Source organism: Enoplosus armatus, chromosome 15 (assembly GCF_043641665.1).
Source record: "Enoplosus armatus isolate fEnoArm2 chromosome 15, fEnoArm2.hap1, whole genome shotgun sequence".
In the NCBI taxonomy this organism is placed as follows: domain Eukaryota; kingdom Metazoa; phylum Chordata; class Actinopteri; order Centrarchiformes; family Enoplosidae; genus Enoplosus; species Enoplosus armatus.
The window spans coordinates 10,086,673-10,104,887 of record NC_092194.1 but is presented as its reverse complement, the minus strand read 5'-3'; the positions used below and the strand labels follow the sequence as shown (position 1 = coordinate 10,104,887).

Sequence of the window (18,215 nt, the reverse complement as noted above, 5' to 3'; positions counted from 1 at the left end):
GCCTTGATATTGTCAGTCCTCTAGACTTCCATTTACTTCCTTTTTTAAGAAAATAAAGGCTCTGACATGTCAATTTAGTTATATTTCTGGTTAAATCAGAAACATTGCTGTGGAAGTTCTTTTTTTATTTTGTGCAATAAAGTTAATTTAAAATGTAGTTGTTCGACTTTCTGTATAATGCCAGTACCATATGGCCTATTACATTATGTTTTACATTAAACTACTAGAAATCTTATGAGTTTATGAATTTGCATAACGATGGAAAATTACAGTCTGCAAAAGCAAGCAAGCTACACTGATTGGCGTCATTCACTGTCAACATTTCATTTCTTACTGTATGTAGCTCTGGTTGAAGCTACCTGTTGTGTGGGAGACAATTAATGAAAATGAAATGAAAGAGCAAGCAGACTGGCCATATTATTGTTTGTGGGCAGAGTGATGTAGAGCTGAGTGATTAACTGACAAAAATGCAAATGTTTGGATTTCCAAAGAATATTGGAGACTTACAGAAACAACTGAAACAATATGAAGTTTTCCTCTTTGTGATTTGATGACAAAGGTTCCCTCTCCTCCCTCTCCCTGCCAACTGTCGTAAACTATAGCTGCATTCAGCCTTTTCTTCTTTGCACTGATGTGGAAGCAAACAATCCCATTAATATATGTGAACCAAGGAAAAACATTCAACTCTGAATCATCAGTAAGAAGAAACATTTTATTCACAGGTACTGTAAAAGTAAAACACAAGCTGCCATATCATACATTTATACACAGGGTTTGAAAATCCTATACAAAAACAAAGATATTTGAAAATATGGGTTTTGATATGAAATATGACCTTACATATAATCATTTCTTGGAAAAAGGTCTTGGTTTGGTAATAGTTACTTAATTTATGAGCCAAACCCCACATTAGTGAAAATTGAAGTTATTGTAAAAAATTAGAATGGTAAAAATGGAGTAGAAATCATTCTTAGAAATGATTAAAAAATCTCATGCAGCATCTTCAGAGAGGGCCTGAGAGAGTACATCTTTGTAAAAGAAAGAAAACAAAGTCATATTTGTCATAGATATAGAAATCAAACATACCAAAATACAACAAAGCCAGTTTGTTTTTCACAACAATCATTTTCACCGATCATCTTTGTTCTCTCTGTGTCAGCCGTTTGATTCATAACAAGCACATTCTGGCAGCTACAAAGAGCTGATATCATGATTGATTTTCCTAAACAATGTCGCGATCATTTGCTCTTATTCACTGCATCATTTCACAGGAAACTAACAATTCTTGAGTCTTTGTTTGAGACACTGGATCAACTTTGCTAATTTGCCCATTTTAAAAAAACAACAGGGGACAAAAGAGGCCAAACTGTGTTGCTGCCCTTAAGTCAGTATTGAGGTTCCTACAGTAGTTGCAGTAAATGTATTGGAATGCATAGAGCCGAGGCTGAGACGCTTAAACAAGCATTGTTTGAGAGGCCAGTAGACTTGTGCTATCTCATCTGTGCCTCTTTGTTTTACAGTGTATAGATGGCACCCAGTCCAAGCCCATTTGGAGAGAAATTGGGTTTACTAATGAGCACCACTATCAGTGTAACGATTCATCATGTTATCCTCATAGGCTAGTGTAGGGACGGTTAGGTCTCTCGGGGTTGCATGACCACATACTGTACTGGCGCACCAGAGAGAATGGCTGAATCAAGAATAATCACTCACTATCCATCACAGTGGCCCTCTGATTGATATGTTTTGGCTTAATCCCTCATTTTCAGTGAGATAAACATGGACGAACACAGCTTGAATAAGCCCTCCGTCCCCCAACATAACTGCTGCTCTATGTGCATCCACTGAGACCCATTTTGATCAAGGCAACTGGAGGGAAAAACATTCACTCAGCCCTGCTAGCCGTCACAGGCCAGCTGGCAGGCGATGAGTGACAACAGCAAATGCAGTCCTTGATGAGATAACAATGTCCAGTTTGAAAATCTAGAAAACTACAGAACCAGAGAGTTAACATAAGGCGCAAGAGGCTGAATGGACATGGATAAAATGCTGACTGAGGTTTGAAACAAGAGAAAAGGCAAAGTCTGGGAGCGCAATAACATTAGCTTATTGCTTTTTCTTTTTTCCTTTATTTTTTTCCCTTAAAAAGGATATTTGTACACACCACATAATCATATAAATACACTATACAATGCAATATAAAATATTTTTCTTAAAAGCAATATGTTCAGGGTTTGCTTAGGTATGCTTAAGATACCCGCACCATATGAAAAATAATGACTCAAAACAAAACAATAAAAAAGGCACTTCCAGGTGTTGTTCATTGACTCTTGAGTAAGTGATGGCCACTGCCTTGCCACACAAACAACAGCATTTGTGCTCACGTTTCATTTCTATGCCATTAAAACATGTCCTGGACTACGAGGCACTGTAGCTAGGTGGTTAAGATTTCCTCTGTTTTCATGCAAAGATCCACTCTCATCTCATCTCTGTCACTTGTTGTTCTTCATTCCAGTGATATCTATAGACTGACGGCTACATATCATCATCCTTTGTTTTCTCACTTCCTCATTTCTCCACCTCGACTTTCTTTTGTCCTCAGACTTCAACTTCGCGCAGTCCCTCCTGAGCACCAGGCGTTTGCATGCTGATGTCAAAGCAGGTCACCATCATGACACGGGACTTGCATAGATTGACACAGAACTCCAGCTCCTCAGTGGCCTGTGCCAAGGCCTCTAGGTACTCCGGAGACTCTTTATCCAAATTCTGGTCCACCTCAACTGTTGGGAAGAGAAATTAATGTTTGATTACATGGTTTTTCACAAAAGATCTTTTAAAATTTAGAAATCAACTCAACATTAAAATAACATTTAGCAGTTACTCACACTCTCCTATCCACTTGCTGGGGTCCATCATCAATCGGGCCTTGGTGTCTTCCAGCTCCTCCAACAACACTTCATGCTTTGCCCTCAGTTCTCTCACTTGCTGTTGCCTTCTCTCTAGCATCTTCAGCTTACTGTTAAAATACTGTAGCCCCTGAGAGAAAAAAACAGATTATTATTATACAGTCACCACGTTAAGTTGCTAAAAAAGTTAAAACTGGCACAGCAGAAAGTAGGAAAACTACCAGTAAATGTCATTCTTAAAAGTAAAATATATTACTTACATGTCATATTTTATAACCCTGCCCCTGGGCTGAATTATGATTATGGTTATGTAACTACTGTAAAACAGCTTGTGCTGCTGCTAATAATTAAACCTCCATGAAAAATGAATTAGCTCACCTTGTCAACATCCTGGAATGGTTGCTGAAGACAAGATAGGGGGAAACAGAAAACAAGTTAGCATGTTAAACAAGGCAGTATGTGAACAGTATGTGAATATACACGCATACTGTAGACACAAGCTACCGATGCATGTGCACACAATTCCAATTCTAATTTCAAAATAGTGAGGTAAAGTCACAGAAAATCAATTTTGTCATTCAGGCAGTGATGGCTGGGAGAGAAAAGTTAAAGATCATTATTTTCCTAATTGAAAGTAAATCAAACCACCATCTAGCTGATTTAATATCTTCTCTTAACAAATCCCTGTCCCGCTGCGCCGAACTTGAGAGCAGTTAATGATCCACAGAAGAGGAGTCAGCTATAAAAAGCGATCAGGCGGCCAGTGATGAGCGCTAGCGGTGTGCTGATTTGGGCTGGTGTTGGGCGCCGTTGCATTCATCACACATTCCCTGACCAATCTTCTCATACCATCCTCTTATCCTCTTTTTCCATTTTCACCCTGCCCCCCACCCCAACAAGCCAAGTCATCACTCATATCCAAACCAATTAACCCTCGTCAGTAATTGCCTCCTGAACTCTTGACATTCCTGAGGATCACTGCCAAAATACCAAGCTCTGGGAATCTGGATGCAGACATTTTAACTGTGGGATTTGCCACTGAGCTGAAGGTCAGACGTCTGAGACATATCATTCCTGTCTTGTTCTTTAAAAAGAAACTGGGAAGAAGTGAGATAAGACATTCCCACCACGCAAGTCAACGTGTCACATCTTGACCGTGTATGACATCAATGTCGCACATGCAAAATATTGCTGGGGCTTAGCAAGTGGGATTTACAAGACCTTGACCCAGACTTTACATTATCTAAAACTGGTTCAACCAGATGAACCACCATGTAGAACAACGTGGGAGTGACCCTCTGCTCACCTCTGTGGTTTCCTCCTGACGCCGCCTCTGGAGTCGCTCCACATCATCAATCTCATACACCTTGATCTCAAAAGGCTCCTTCAGCGGTCCTGACATAGGAGGCAAGTCCACCCACTGGCCTGCTGTGCCCGCCTTCTTCCCCAGGGAAGAGGTATCTGGCATTGGTGCCGGGATAAGCCGTCTTCTCTGGAAGCCTATAAAGCCATGCATATGGTCAGACAGGCACCAGTTATGTTGGTGACATACAATAGCAGTATTTGCTGGGATTTATGAGTAAATATGTATGAGTCTCACGCTGAGATGTAAAGTGATACAAGGCTTTACACAGGCTGGCCGAGTTGTGGCGATTGCATATTTATAAGGGTTTCATGAGCTACTATTTGTATAAACACAGCCCAGATAAATTCAAAAGGTTGGTTTAACGCACATGAATTTAAATTTACATATATATATACACACAAGTCTACAAAAACCTAGACCAGGTCACTGCTGCTCATGTTCAATTCATCTTATCTGATCATCACACAGTTCAAGTCGTCTTGTTTGAAACATTCATTATCATTTTCCCATATATGTATGAATAATGTATGCTGCTGATTCAGGAGAAGAGAAAATCCTATGAAATATCAATTTGTGAATGTAATAAGAATGGATTCATAAAGTAAGAACCGCTATATGACTAATTTCCTCGGAGAGAGCATTCATTTGTGGATGTTGTTTCAATGTATGTAGCTCCACGGGAAATCATTGTTTGATAGATCTCACCTACACTGCTATCACCAGTGTGATATATTCATAATATCTGTGAATATTACCTATACATGCATTGGTACGTGTAAAACCCCAATATCCAAATTCGTTTCTCACCATTTGCCTTCTTCTTGGGATACTTGGAGCTCCTTGTTCTGCCTGAAGATGACATGCCGCTCTCGCTCATGGAGTCGTGGGTAGAGGAAGCACTGCCTGTGGCTTCACTGTCACGGATCATGCTTTCATATCCGCTGCTGCCGCCACTGTGGTAGAACAGCGCTGTGCGGCCCATAGCTGGAGGCAGCTCCCCACTCAACACACTGCTGTTGTCACTGCCATGGCCGCTGCTGTAGCGTTGAGGCCGCCTAGGTGCTGTAATTTTGCTGTATGGAGAGGGCAGCATGGCTATGGGGGATTTGTCATCACTCACGTTCACCCCGCTGTCATTCCCGCTGTCTGAATCTCCTGAACCTCTCATGTGTTTGCCTGACATGTTGCCTGTTGCCAGTTCGCTCACACGGCTGTTGGCAGCCTTCATGGCCTGCTTTGTGCCCATAATAGTTCCTCTCCCAGGCTTACTGCTGACAGCAGCAGTGGTACGAGGAGCTGATGTCCGTCCTGATGGAGGGAGGTTGGCATTGGTATTTCTTATCACAGGAGTGGCCAAAGATTTGGTGGAGGAGCTTAGGCCTTTGGAGTTGTTGGCCGACAGTGAGCGTGCCTTACTTCCATTGACTGCTCCTAATGCTCTAGGATTTACAGAAGCTTTTACCTGACCAGGTCTACTAAGACTTCCTCCACTTGGGGATGATGGGCAGGTAGCTATAGGAGAGCTGGATGAATTAGGAATACCAAATCTCGGAATGGACTTGTTGGATTTGCCACTGCTACTCCCCAGACTTGCCCCACTATTCTCCCTACTAAGTGCAGCTCTGGAACCAGATAAGGACAGGCTTTCACACCTCTCCAGGGACATTTGACTGCCATAATGGTGCCCAGCCTCTCCTCTAGGCCCTCTGGCCTTAAGGCTAGAGGTAACTTTGGCTGTGTTGAGGCTGGAGGTTTTGAAACTGGTAGAGTCTACTCTGTGACGTACCTCAAGCTCATCCTCTGATACAGCTGCCCTTGTTCCAAAGGCCCTCCCTGCCTCCCCATATGCTGACTTTAAGGCACTTTGGGGCAGCAGGGTTTTAGTCTTATGGTCAAGACTGGACTTTCTCACCGGAGGAGGGGGAGGTGAAATGCAACCAGGTCTAGGGAGATTGCTCGCTTTCTGTGAGTTAGCCTTGTTGTTTTTCCCCAGAGAGGAGAATTTAAGGCTCATGGTAGATGCGATAATATCTTGGGTTCCCTTGTAGTCTGTGGAAGAATGGATGACGGGCACTGTTCCCAGGGTGGTGGCACCTCGTCTCAGCTGAGGCATTTTGCTGGGTGGATTCTTTCTGGCTGACTCCTCACAGCCATCAACCACCCTCTGGGATGAGGTAGACCCCTGCACCTTGGGTGGGTGAGGTACACTGTTGCTGTTGTTGGATGTCTTGCAGGAAGGGATGCCACTGGGGGAATTTCTGAGAAATTTGCTGGTGCTGCTGGAGTCAGAAAACTGAGGTTCTGAGTGGTTGTCACTGCGCTGCCAAGGATCCTCCTGCTTAGCCTCTTGCCTTGGTGGCTCTCTACTGCTGCTGCTGCTACTGCTGCTACTATGAGAGATGGATGAGGTAGGTTTAATCTTCCTGGGAAGACTGGAGTGGACTATGGAGGGGCCATGTGGAAGTTGGGAGGAGCTAAGCGAGTGAGTTTTAGATATTTTAGATGTGAATCTGAGGGAGCCTTTGGCTGATTCCGGAGATGGGGGGCACTTTGTCAAGGATAGTTTGCTTGATGCAGCACTATCACTGTCTAGTTCAGAAAAACTAAATCCACTGTCATTTAAGGAGTTCTTGGCATCTCTAGGAGAGGATACACAGTGGAACATGTCCAAAGAATCGAAGTAAAAGGTGGCCTCTGGTCCCATGTGTTTAGCCTGTGGAAGGAAGACGTCTGTAGAATGAGCTCCTTCACTCTCCAAGGTGCAGACACTAACCTCACTCAGCCAAGAGCTGATAGATGAACCCCTGCTATCCATACACTCCATTGCTCCCTCCTGGAGGGGTGGGACCACTGCAACGTTCACCTCTGAACCTCCCACGGCCGACGTGTAGGCATCAAATTCATCATTGATGCTGCTGATGATGCTGACAGGTCGGGAACCAGAGGCCAGGGCCTGAAGGGAGCAGTCACTGTTAAAGCTGATAATGCTGGATGGCCGACCCTTATCTACAATACTGCCTATAGACAGCTCCTCCACCACAGTGAACACCAGCTCATCCTCTCCATTCAACTCCACTGGCTGCTGCAAGGTGACAGTGGCTCTAAGGATGTCCCGATCCAGACATCTTTCCCTCAAAGTAGAACGCACCTGACACACCTCCACTGGAGCTCTGAACAAAGGGGAAGTGTAAGGATCCCTCCTCTTCACAGATTGGTGGCTCATTCCTACAGGAGGCATTCTGGTGCTGGATCTTTCCTCATTGTCTGTATTTTCCTTGCTGGAGTCTCTTTGCTGTGAAGGAGGTGGGGCTGGTTTCGGCAAAGCTTTCTTGTTGAAGTAGACCTTCTCCCTCACCACAGGCTCAGAATTAGGTCCTGCAGCAGTTGCTAGTTTGTTAGTGTTAACTCTGCTTTCTGAAACCAAGGCTTTTTCACCATCAGCGCTGGTTCTACATACATTTTGAACACTGTCTGACAGTGCCCTTTCTGCAGGTGTGCATTGCGTCTTGGCATTGTCCAGTTTAGATTTAGTGTTGGGACTGCAGGACGGTTGTGCAGCAACAGATTTAGGAGATTGTTTGGGTGAGATACCCTCTTGGGTGTAAGAAATATTTGCTACAGTCTTTGGTGAAACAGAGCCTTGGCTCTCCTTAAATTTGTCGGCCTTGGGGCTTGCCTGGCTTCGCTTGCCCTCTCCAACAAAGGCAGTGGGTTCTTCACTGCCATCTATACACTCCAGCCTCTCCTGCAGCTCTGCAAATGTGTTGCATTTAAAGAACTGGTCTCTGTCCAGAGGGCCCTCTTTTGCAGACTTCTTCCTGTTCAGGGAGGGGATGATTGGAACAAAGGCAGGTGGGCCTTCATTGTCACTAAGCTCCCTATCCGATATCGCATTTCCCCCAGGGCCCACATAAATGACAGTATCACAAGACTGTTCACTACTGGAGGAGTAGTCTGGGTCACTGAGCATTGAGGGCAGGTCTGGGTCCAGGGCTACCGTCCGAGGGTGGAAGGGTCTGAGGTGAGGCGGCCGGCGGATCCTCCCTTCCTCACAGGAACTTTCCCCTCCAGATGAACTGGATGCATACTGCAAAGCAGAGGAGAAGTCTAAAAATGATCTCATAAAGTGATGACAGTAATGTGATTCCATCTTCTTACAATATTAATATAACAATCTTGACACTTTGCAAAACCAATTTACTCCTTATAATTTATAGTAGATTCATTTCTTGACAATTTCATAGTGAAATCAATTGTAGGGCAAATATTAATTCCTATGAAATCACCAGTCGATATTTATCTAAAGGTTAAAAGTGCACATCAATAGACACAAGGAAATTAATGTCAATAATACAAATTGCTGTATGTGGACTGCATTGTAATCATGCCTGGGACCAGTACCGAATAAATACATGCTGTCATTCCACCTAATTATCTGGAGCATATATTTCCCTAATCCGAGGAGCATTACACACTTCCTTGGGCAGTGGTATTGATTACATGATTATGTGTTGAGAAGCCGAGAAAAACTAGCTCTGAGTTACTGCACTAATAATCTTTCATTTGCAGAAGCATTCACACATTCATTTGCTTAATAGCTCCAAAATTACAGGAGGAAGAAAAATTCAAGGAGTCATGGCATGAAATAAGACAAATCTAATCAAAGTTTCACATGCACGTTAGGAATGTGACTGCTATAATAGCAACACTTAATAGCCACAATATAATATTAAAGAACAATTACTCTTTATAAACAATCAACAACATTAAATGGAGCACAGTTATCATTATTTAGAAGCATTATAATTCAAGTTGCTCAATGCCTCTGTTGTTAAATTGTAAAAATGTACCATTATTGCTGTCACTGGATTTTCATAAATTACTTGTTTATCCGTTTATTACTGCATATGTTAAACCAGATTTATCAGTGCTAATCAGGTTATCAGTGTACCTTAGATTTCTTCTTCCTCATGCGGTGGATGCGGGATGCCAGCTGGATAGTGGTGAGTGAGTCAGCGTAGTTGGCGGGGGAATCAGAGATGTGGGCGATCATGGTGGTTCTGCAATTGATGTTGCCAAGGGACTCCCTCAGCAGCATTGTCAGTTTGCTGTCCCTACAGGGCGCATTTATATTGTTGTTAGCAAACAGCACAGTAATATTTCAAAAATGACCGTATAGGTAGATTCCAGGAGGAGCCATTTTGAATTCTCTGGGCTGAATAATACTCCCAAATGACGAGTCAGAAGTCTTTTCATACCTGAGTAACTATAATATGATCTTGTGCAACACCAGTGAAAGCTATTATATGAGGCTAACAAACTAGATAAACAGTCACACAGCAAACCTGCAAGACTGACAACACATGCAGTGACTTGCCTGAAACAATTACTTATAGATACAACTCAACGGAAGCTAAAACACAGTGACAGAAACTGGAAAACTAATGGTGGTTTTCTTACCTGTAAGGTACATGTTTTGCTCCATTTGCCAAAGCCATGATGACATTTCCCAGCGCGTTTAGAGAAAGACATAAGCCTCCCCCTCCGTCTCTGCTTTTACTCAGGACCTTTTCACAGCTCCCCAGGTCAATGAGGTGCAGCCTGCTCCGTCCGCCTGACACTGTGCCAACCACAGAAGAAGAACCAGGTGAGCACAGCACAGACACTCCCTCTCCGAAGTCAGTTCTTCACGCACAGTGCCATGATGACAGGAGAGGCACAACTCAGCCCAGACTAGACTGGTGACTGTCAGAGCTGTCTGATTTATTTATGAGTAAGATTCCCACACTGAAGTCATTCAAATGGCAGCCAGACTGGTAAATTCCCACCAGATGTGTAACTCATGGTAACATGGAGGCTCCATTGGTGAGACACATAAAAACGAAAGAATCCACTGACACTCACAAACACATATAAAGTCCCCCTCTGATGATTTAAAATACAGCGAGAGGGAATTGGCTGTCATTGTAAAAATGCAACAACAGCAACAAAACATTAAACTCCGGTCAGGAAGGCTTCAAATCTTCATTCGCTCTTGACCAAAGTATAAAACATGCATGCAAACATTTCTGTCTCGCAGAGGCCACAACCAATTCATCCATAAACACTGCAAATAATGGACTTGGTCTGGCGTTCCATTCACACTTATTGTGCAATTTTCTGCCATCTAGCTCACAACAGACTACACTTAGGAGAGGAAGTGTTTAAAGACATTATACTATACATTATACTACTACATTATACATGTTTCCAACATTTGCTAGAATGCGGGTATAAAAGTGTTGAGAAATTGAACAATGACCATATTAGTTTATTGCATAAATATGAGGTGGAACACGGCTAGAGTTGTAGATGTAGTAATCTAATGGTACTAACTTCCACCCTTGCCGCTCTTCTCCATGCGGTACTGGTAAATGTGCAGTGTGAACAGCATGTGGGAGTTGCGTCGCTCTTCCTCATCTGCATTGGGTCTGCTGGTGCTGCGTGCGGCAATGGCTGCATCCAGGAAGAGGGCGGCTGTCTCAGCTGTCGGGGCACGTAGCTCACTCTGATTCTGGAGCTGCAGGGGGGAGGGGCAGAGAACAGGGTTAGGGTGCGCCAAGGAGACCACATAGGGCTTGAGAAAGAGGACAGATGTGAAAAGGATACCGGGGAAGAGAGGAACGAGAAAGAGAGGGGAGCCAGTTAATTGGACCCCGGCACACATTTCTTGCCCATTAGATTGGGTCTCGGGGGCAATTAAAACAGCAGATATGCACACAGAGGGAGGAGGATTAGGAGAGGTAATGTTGGGGCAGGAGGCAGGGGCACTTCGCTCACCAAGGATGTGATGATGGTGGTGTTGAGATACAGAAAGAGAGGAGGGGAAAGGACAAGGCAGAAGAGAGAAGAGGGGGGTATCATGAAGAGAGCCCACGTGTGGCTGCTGAGAGGAAGAGCTAGAAGGAGCTTCACAGAACTGCAGAGCCTTTGATGTCAGAGTCCATACAGATCCCCAAAAAACAACATCTGACAGCAACACCTGTGAGTGCCTTCAAACCTACAGTTTTCCACCATCCCCCAATAACACTTCCATTGTGCTGTGCTGTAGGGGGCTAGCGCTAACACACGGGTAATAGATGCTGATGGATGCTGACAGGAGAGTCAATACAAAGGTAAGAAGAAAGCCATCAATACCACAGATGGGTTTGGTGGAAATATAAAGCAAGGATTTGCAGAGGCAGGTGGGATAGAGTGAGACTGACTAGGATGTCCTGGGAGATAAAAACACACATACACACACACGCACTCACAAGAAAGAGTCGAACATCTTTGGGAGAGGAAGAGGAAGATCATAGACAGAGAGAGATCAATACTCAGGCAGACTAATACTGTATAACCCACAGAGAGAATGAAAGGATCAGCGAACAAAGAAAGAGCGGAGGAGAGGAACGCTTCTCACCTGAGTTCCACAGATGGGATCCTCTCTCAGGTGGATGCCTGGGGACTGGCCCTCCTGCATGCTGCCTGTTGACACCTCAGACAGCAGGTCCTTCAGCTCCTCATCTTTCCCAAAGATTTCCACCGCAGACACTCGGACAGAGAAGCGCGTGCCTGTCTTCTCCTTGCGCTCATTGATGAGCTTGAAGAGCCAGGAGATGGCACAGGGCACAATGCCTAGGCTCTGAGTGGAGCTGTCTTTGCCAATCATGGTGTATGTCTTGCCTGGGGATGTGTGAAAGAGAGAGGGGGATGGAAATGGAAATATTGCTTCGTGTCTGGTAGCCAGCTACACTCACTATATGTTCAAACTAGAATTACTTCTTTCATCAAACTGCCTCAAACGGGCAGGAAGTTGACAAAGGAATAGACACTGACATTGGATATTTTCTGAGGGTTATTGTGTTTAACAACTGCTGATGAAAAAAATTAATAATGGCTGATGTGGGGCTTTGGAGGTAATATCCACTACATGCCAAATAAAAAAGTGCTAATCCAAGGACCCATTCCAGAAGCAGCAATTCTGTGGAGAATTATAGTGTGGAAACAGCAGCATGAGGAGAGCAAGCCATTCAGCCTAAGAGCACTGGCCAGGCCAATTACTAAGATTTTAATTACAGACTGAGCCCTGAAGCTTGGATGCAGCACTTTGCCCCTCGCCCCCCACCCCAGACTCACTACCCATTCCTTTCCTCCAATCTCCCATTCCTTGACTCACCCCAGTGCACCGCTAAGCCAATTGTGGACATCGAGTGTAGCTAACAAAGAGCAATGAGAGTTTTCTTTGGCTAACAAAGGCTCTTGTCTAATCTCTTGCCAGTGGAGGAGCTTACCGAGCTTGACTTGGCCGAAGCAGAAGATGCAGCCGTCTGCACCGTTCACCACAGACTGGATGACCTCAGCTACTGTCCCTGAGCACACCTCAGCCTGTTAAAAACACACAGAGACGGCCCCCTCACGGTCAATTTACAGTTCAGCCACATCCATGAAATACTGTCAATAAACAGGCATAGCGAGAACAATGAATCCAAAATGATGTCCTATAAACTAAACAGTTGTTTGGCATTGGTTACACTAAATCACATTCATGGTTTCAGTATTTTTCTTTACTCAGGAGTGTGTGTGTTTGTGTATGCTGCAACGTGAGGCTCATTTTTGCAATCTGTTTCAGCATGGGTCCTCTGGGGCGAGGCTTCTGCAGCAGAGGCCGCTTCACATACATCACACAGCAAACAAGGTCTCTAACAGCAGAACAGCTTGCTGTTACTGTTAGCCACCAGCAGTGCTGTCCCAGCGGCACAATCTAGCAGCTTGGACTCAGCTCTGCAGCAGCAGCATTTAGGCTTTAGCTACCGGCAGCTTACTTAGGAAAATACTTGCTCAAAGTAGGTGGTATGACAGAAGATCTAAGGTTCTCATCGCTACAGAGACACAGCTCTATTAACTATTTAGAGTTTACTGCACCATGGGGAAATGATTGAATACTTGACCTCAGATTTTTTGGAAATTTTGCAGTGAGAGATATAGAAACAATCATTCCACCAAGAATATGTTGGTGTTTGTTTTAAGCTGTGGAGAGAGCAAAACTGGTCTGCTACCACGTCACCCAATAGTAAACATATATCTGACCTTTATCTTTGATCTCAGTGGGTATGCCTGTTGTGGGCTGCAGAGGTCTGAGGTTAGATATAGCTGTTCTATGAAAGGAGAGGTTAGATATAACTGGAGTGGATTCAAATCATTCCCCAGATGGCTTAAAAGGCCCAGCTGTTAGACCCACACTGGTAAGAATGCCCCCTGACCCAAGACAGGCATTTTTTCTCTAAGCCTCTGGCCACACCCTGCCAGCATAAAGATGTCCCTTTGCCCTTGAGAGGCTGAATTCCCACATGACACCTTAAAAAAACCACACACATACACACACAAACACACATATAGTACACATCCCTGCTGGCCCTTACTTGTGAGGCATCCTGGGTAAAAACAGCATCGAAGGCGAATATCTTTGGGACGGCAACAGTAGCGGATCTCCTGTGTCCTGAACTGGAGTGTGGGCTGGACGCAGGGTCGTAGAGGGTCAGCTGCTTCTTCCTGCTGTCCACTTTCAAGAAGGACTGAGACTCTGAGGAGTCTGCAGCCTCCAGAGACGGACAGATGCGCATCATCACTTTCACCTAAAACACGCAAAAAAGGCGAAAGGGTGGATTAGAAAGTGAGGAAGCATAAAACATGAAAAATGGGCAGACGGACTCAGCAGAGAGATGTAAGTATGCATTTTTCAGGTTCAGCACAGACAAGGAAAAAATGACGGGCTAAGCTTAACATATTTTACTTACAGTGCACTAACAGAAGAAAGAGAAGAAATGTATGGTAGGCATTCTGAATATAGATGAGAGCAGCGTTGTGCCACATTCACTTTGTCAGAGTTGATGGACATTGAAGGTTGCCATAGAAACACTCGATGGGTCAACACATTGCCTAATGGTGTCAGTGAAAGGCAGCGAGGTGCGTGTTGAAAGTCATAGCAGAAAATGGTGGAAGTGAATGTGTGTGAAGCACCACGCTGGGGGATTATCCCTCTAGCGGGGTTGTTTTTCTGGACCAGGAGCAGCTCACCAGCATGGGAGTGCAGGAGCATATGGCCCCCCTCTTATCCCACCTTCTCTCTCTCTCTCTCTCTCTCTCTCTCTCTCTCTCTCTCTCTCTCTCTCTCTCTCTCTCTCTCTCTCTCTCTCTCTCTCTCTCTCTCTCTCTCTCTCTCTCTCTCTCTCTCTCTCTCTCTCTCTCTCTCTCTCTCTCTCTCTCTCTCTCTCTCTCTCTCTCTCTCTCTCTCTCTCTCTCTCTCTCTCCTCTGTTGACTGGAAAATGGCTACTCCACATGAAGAAGCACAAAACCCACCCTGTTGCATTCTGGAGCTTGACATTCATAAAGTGAGTTTACAGTCTTAACACATTCCACAGGTCAAGGTCCAGTTCATCGTACCTGTACCGTACACTAAATAGGATGACGGCTTATGTCTAAAGGTGTTGATTTGGCACTGCTCTGACAAGCCTGTTCGTGTCTAACAGTATGGCCGTTACAGGAGTGACGTCATTCTGCCAGTTGTGTACAGTGGCAAAGAAATTTCACCATCTCCCGCTCCCGCCTCTACCATGTTACACAGTGTGTGGTTTGTGTGGGTGTGGTCGTGCTTGTGCATGTCAGGCTGTATGACACCCCATTTGCAATCACCTTATTTTGCAATTCTGACAGCTCTGCTGTGTACTGCCCTGCAATCTGATGGTCAAAAATACACCTCTACTATATCTCCAAAGGCCCTGTGGAAATATATCTGTGACTGACAGGAGACATAAACGGCCCTTGGGATATGTATAGCAGTCTTTAGAGTCCCTGTCAACTCCCTGAGCGCCTAGCATTATATCAACTAAACAGTGTCTATATTCTATATGTGATAGGGAACTCAATCCTGAGCCATTTCAAAGCTTCTTGACAAAGCACCCACGATGCATCTGAGGCACTGAAATAAAAACCTTAAAATATAGCTAACTCCCTTCCCTTTTTGAGGGAAGACTGTTTCACTCCAGCCTGAGACCCTCCACCCTCTTCACAGCTACACAAAAGGCCCATTCTTCCCCTCACTAGTATATAAATATTGCTACAGGTCCAGACTCCAGCACTGAAACAATGTCACTGGAAATCCTTTTCTTTCAGTGAGTGAATTCATCTTGGATTCCACAGGCCAAGTGCAAACCCTCTTTATACTCCACAGGGGGCCGTTATCGTGACTGACGTGTGCATATGTTGAGTAAATTACATTTGCTATGACATTTAAACTGGGCTTCCACATATGACTGCCGAGTCTCTGTCTACCAGACAGAGGCTACCCGGCGAGCTAATGTCTCAGTTTTATTTATGTTGGCAGAGATCAGATACTGGAGGCTACAGAGGATTGGCTACAGTATTTTCACACCTCAGACTCCCCGCTAATGGCCCCTGTTTCCCTGTCCCTTGATCCCCCACAAAACCCATTAGTGGGGCTTGGCATTCCTCCATCCACTCAACTGTCTATGCCTGAAAGAGCTGTGTCTAGGTCAAAAGTGGAGAAGTGGAAGTGACCCACATACGGTTGATGGAAACAAGACCTTCACCCAAGTCTTAGGTTGAATTAATATGAAACAGACGCAGGCAGAGTCAAAACCGTGTCGGCCACTGAAAACGTTATTGCAACTGTGTTTCCACAAGCAAAAGAGAGACAGGAACAAAGAAACACAGAAAGCATATTGATGTGTTTGCATTGCAATAAGAAAACCAGAAAATCTGGCTTGATAGGCTCAGAAGAATATCATAAATCTTGATTTCCCCTTTAGCTGCACAGATGTACAGTATACCTCAGGTGTGGGCTTGAGGAGGCTTGTTAATAACACAGGTTTTTTATGAAGTCCGTGTGTCAATGGGAGATTTACAATATGTGGCAAAATATCAACCGTCTGGATACCTGGCAACAGAAGCGAGCACTTCCTATCCAGGTGGGATCTAATCTTGTTAGGGGACTTCTTGTGCTTTATAAATACAGGACGCCAGCTCAGACAAACAATACCCAATAAACCACAAAGGAAGAGCGATGTGTTTGTACAGCTTTGTTTAATGACCGTCCTATTGCTGCCAGCCTGACTTTCATCATCACACACAGTGCCTAAAATGGAATTAGACATCCTGCTGTTAACGTGACTGAAGATATGTGAATTATAGTTTTTACTGTCTTTCTGTATTCGGGCAGAGGAATGCTGGTCTCACAAACTGAATGAATTCATGACATTCCAGGAGGCTTATCGGACTACATCTGCATGGACTGGACCAGACGGCATGCTGCCTGTAGACCAGTGTGTCGCCACCCTGCATTCTCCCCTTCAAATAGGGGTCTTGTGTGCATGTGGATGTGTAGGGGTGTGTGGGGGTTATGAGGGCTTGAATGAGCAGAGCCTGTATTATCGGTGCATTATCGGTACTTTATGAGCATTGAGTCTTTTGTGTTCTCACCTTTCCCATCCCTGGGTTCTCTTTCACTTTGGACACGGCTCGGAGCAGGCATGGCGGGGCAGGGGGCGGTGAGACCTGCAAGATGCCGCTGAAGTTGGTGGGGTAAATGGAGGGCTCCTGTGGGTGTAGCAGTGAGGGCTGGTGCTTCTTCCGCTTGGAGGATAGGTTCAGCTTCTGAGCAGCCCTGGAAAGGGAAAAAAGAGAGGTTGGAGCTAAACATAGAAAACCACCATTCCACAAAGTTCATACATAAGCAAATCATTTTTTGCTCAGGTGATGTTTTCTTCCAGCGAAGTACTCAACCAAGAGCTTATTGATTTCAAATGTCTAGCTTGACATGTTTTAAAGGTGTGCTGCAAATCCTTTAGAAATCCCACGCTGAAACTGTGACATAAAAGGTCAGCAAGCTCCTTTTAGTTTCCCAAAGTAAAAAAAGTCAGCAGGAGAGCTAAACTGTGCACTCCCCACTCTAAAACTGCTTTTCTTCCAACTCCCATCTCGAACTCCCCTACCAAGAAAGGTAATGCTTCAGCCTTCCACTTCTCTTTTGCAGATTTTTGCAACAGAAACTGCAAATCCATAAGATAAATGATCACCCAACAAGGCTCCTCGACCGTCAGGGACCAAATATAGGCTGTCATCACAGGACAGCACAGTAAATGCATGCATTTATCTTGATCAAACACAAAACAACTGTCATAGGCATGACAGGCAAGGACTGGTGAAACACTGCCCTCTGGGATATAGTCATGTCTATCTCTGTTACTTAAGCTAAGCAATTATGATGGAGTATGTTCACCCATCATTTAAGTCAAAGCCAGAGCATGTTCTATATGTTGGGAGTTTTGATGATTTACATTAGACAAGCTGGCCAGCACCAGCAGACAGGAGACAGGTGGGTAAACCCAACTCTCTCCTCTGCTTTAGTGGTATCTAGATAGACAAATGTCCACCTAAGCAGTCCTGCTGTGCTGGCACCTAACAGAACCCTCTGCTGTAACTGAATCCAGCTTTATGACAGTCCTCTAATTAAAATCCACTGTCATCCTGGCTTCTTGTCTCCCAGAGTCAGCGCTGAGGAGACATAGATTGGTCACAGGGCCAACTTAGTGAGGCACATGCACTCCTTTCTGTCTGAACTCCAGCAACTCAAAGGATAGCACCAATATTTCTGCACAGTCTGCAGGGAATCTGGCCAGACTTAATAGTGGTTTCAGGTATGGCATTGCCCCGGATCAGCTAACACTGTATACCTCAACTGGAAATTCAAGGTCAGGGAGGAAACTAATACTCCAAGGAAATTCAAATGCACTCAAATGGTTTTCACTCAAGCAGTTGGATTTCTGAGAAATGTGGGGAAGACAAAGAGGGGGTTGTCAACATGAAGGAAAGAGTGGCACGGAGAATGAAAGAAAATTGGAGTGAG

General features: G+C 44.6%; 1 protein-coding gene across 1 annotated transcript in view; it reads right to left on the bottom strand.

The window, feature by feature from the left end:
* Positions 1-728: 728 nt before the first annotated feature.
* kif26ab (kinesin family member 26Ab) overlaps positions 729-18,215 on the bottom strand; it is a 66,712-nt gene continuing 49,225 nt past the window's right edge. Inside the window, exons 5-16 of the mRNA XM_070920177.1 lie at positions 16,790-16,973; positions 13,713-13,925; positions 12,585-12,678; positions 11,714-11,976; positions 10,648-10,831; positions 9,733-9,892; positions 9,224-9,386; positions 5,080-8,359; positions 4,213-4,406; positions 3,285-3,308; positions 2,886-3,036; positions 729-2,780 (exon numbers count right to left, since the gene is read on the bottom strand). Of these exons, the coding sequence (XP_070776278.1) occupies positions 2,599-2,780; positions 2,886-3,036; positions 3,285-3,308; positions 4,213-4,406; positions 5,080-8,359; positions 9,224-9,386; positions 9,733-9,892; positions 10,648-10,831; positions 11,714-11,976; positions 12,585-12,678; positions 13,713-13,925; positions 16,790-16,973 (5,092 nt within the window). The 3' untranslated portion in view covers positions 729-2,598. The remainder of the gene's footprint in view (positions 2,781-2,885; positions 3,037-3,284; positions 3,309-4,212; positions 4,407-5,079; positions 8,360-9,223; positions 9,387-9,732; positions 9,893-10,647; positions 10,832-11,713; positions 11,977-12,584; positions 12,679-13,712; positions 13,926-16,789; positions 16,974-18,215) is intronic.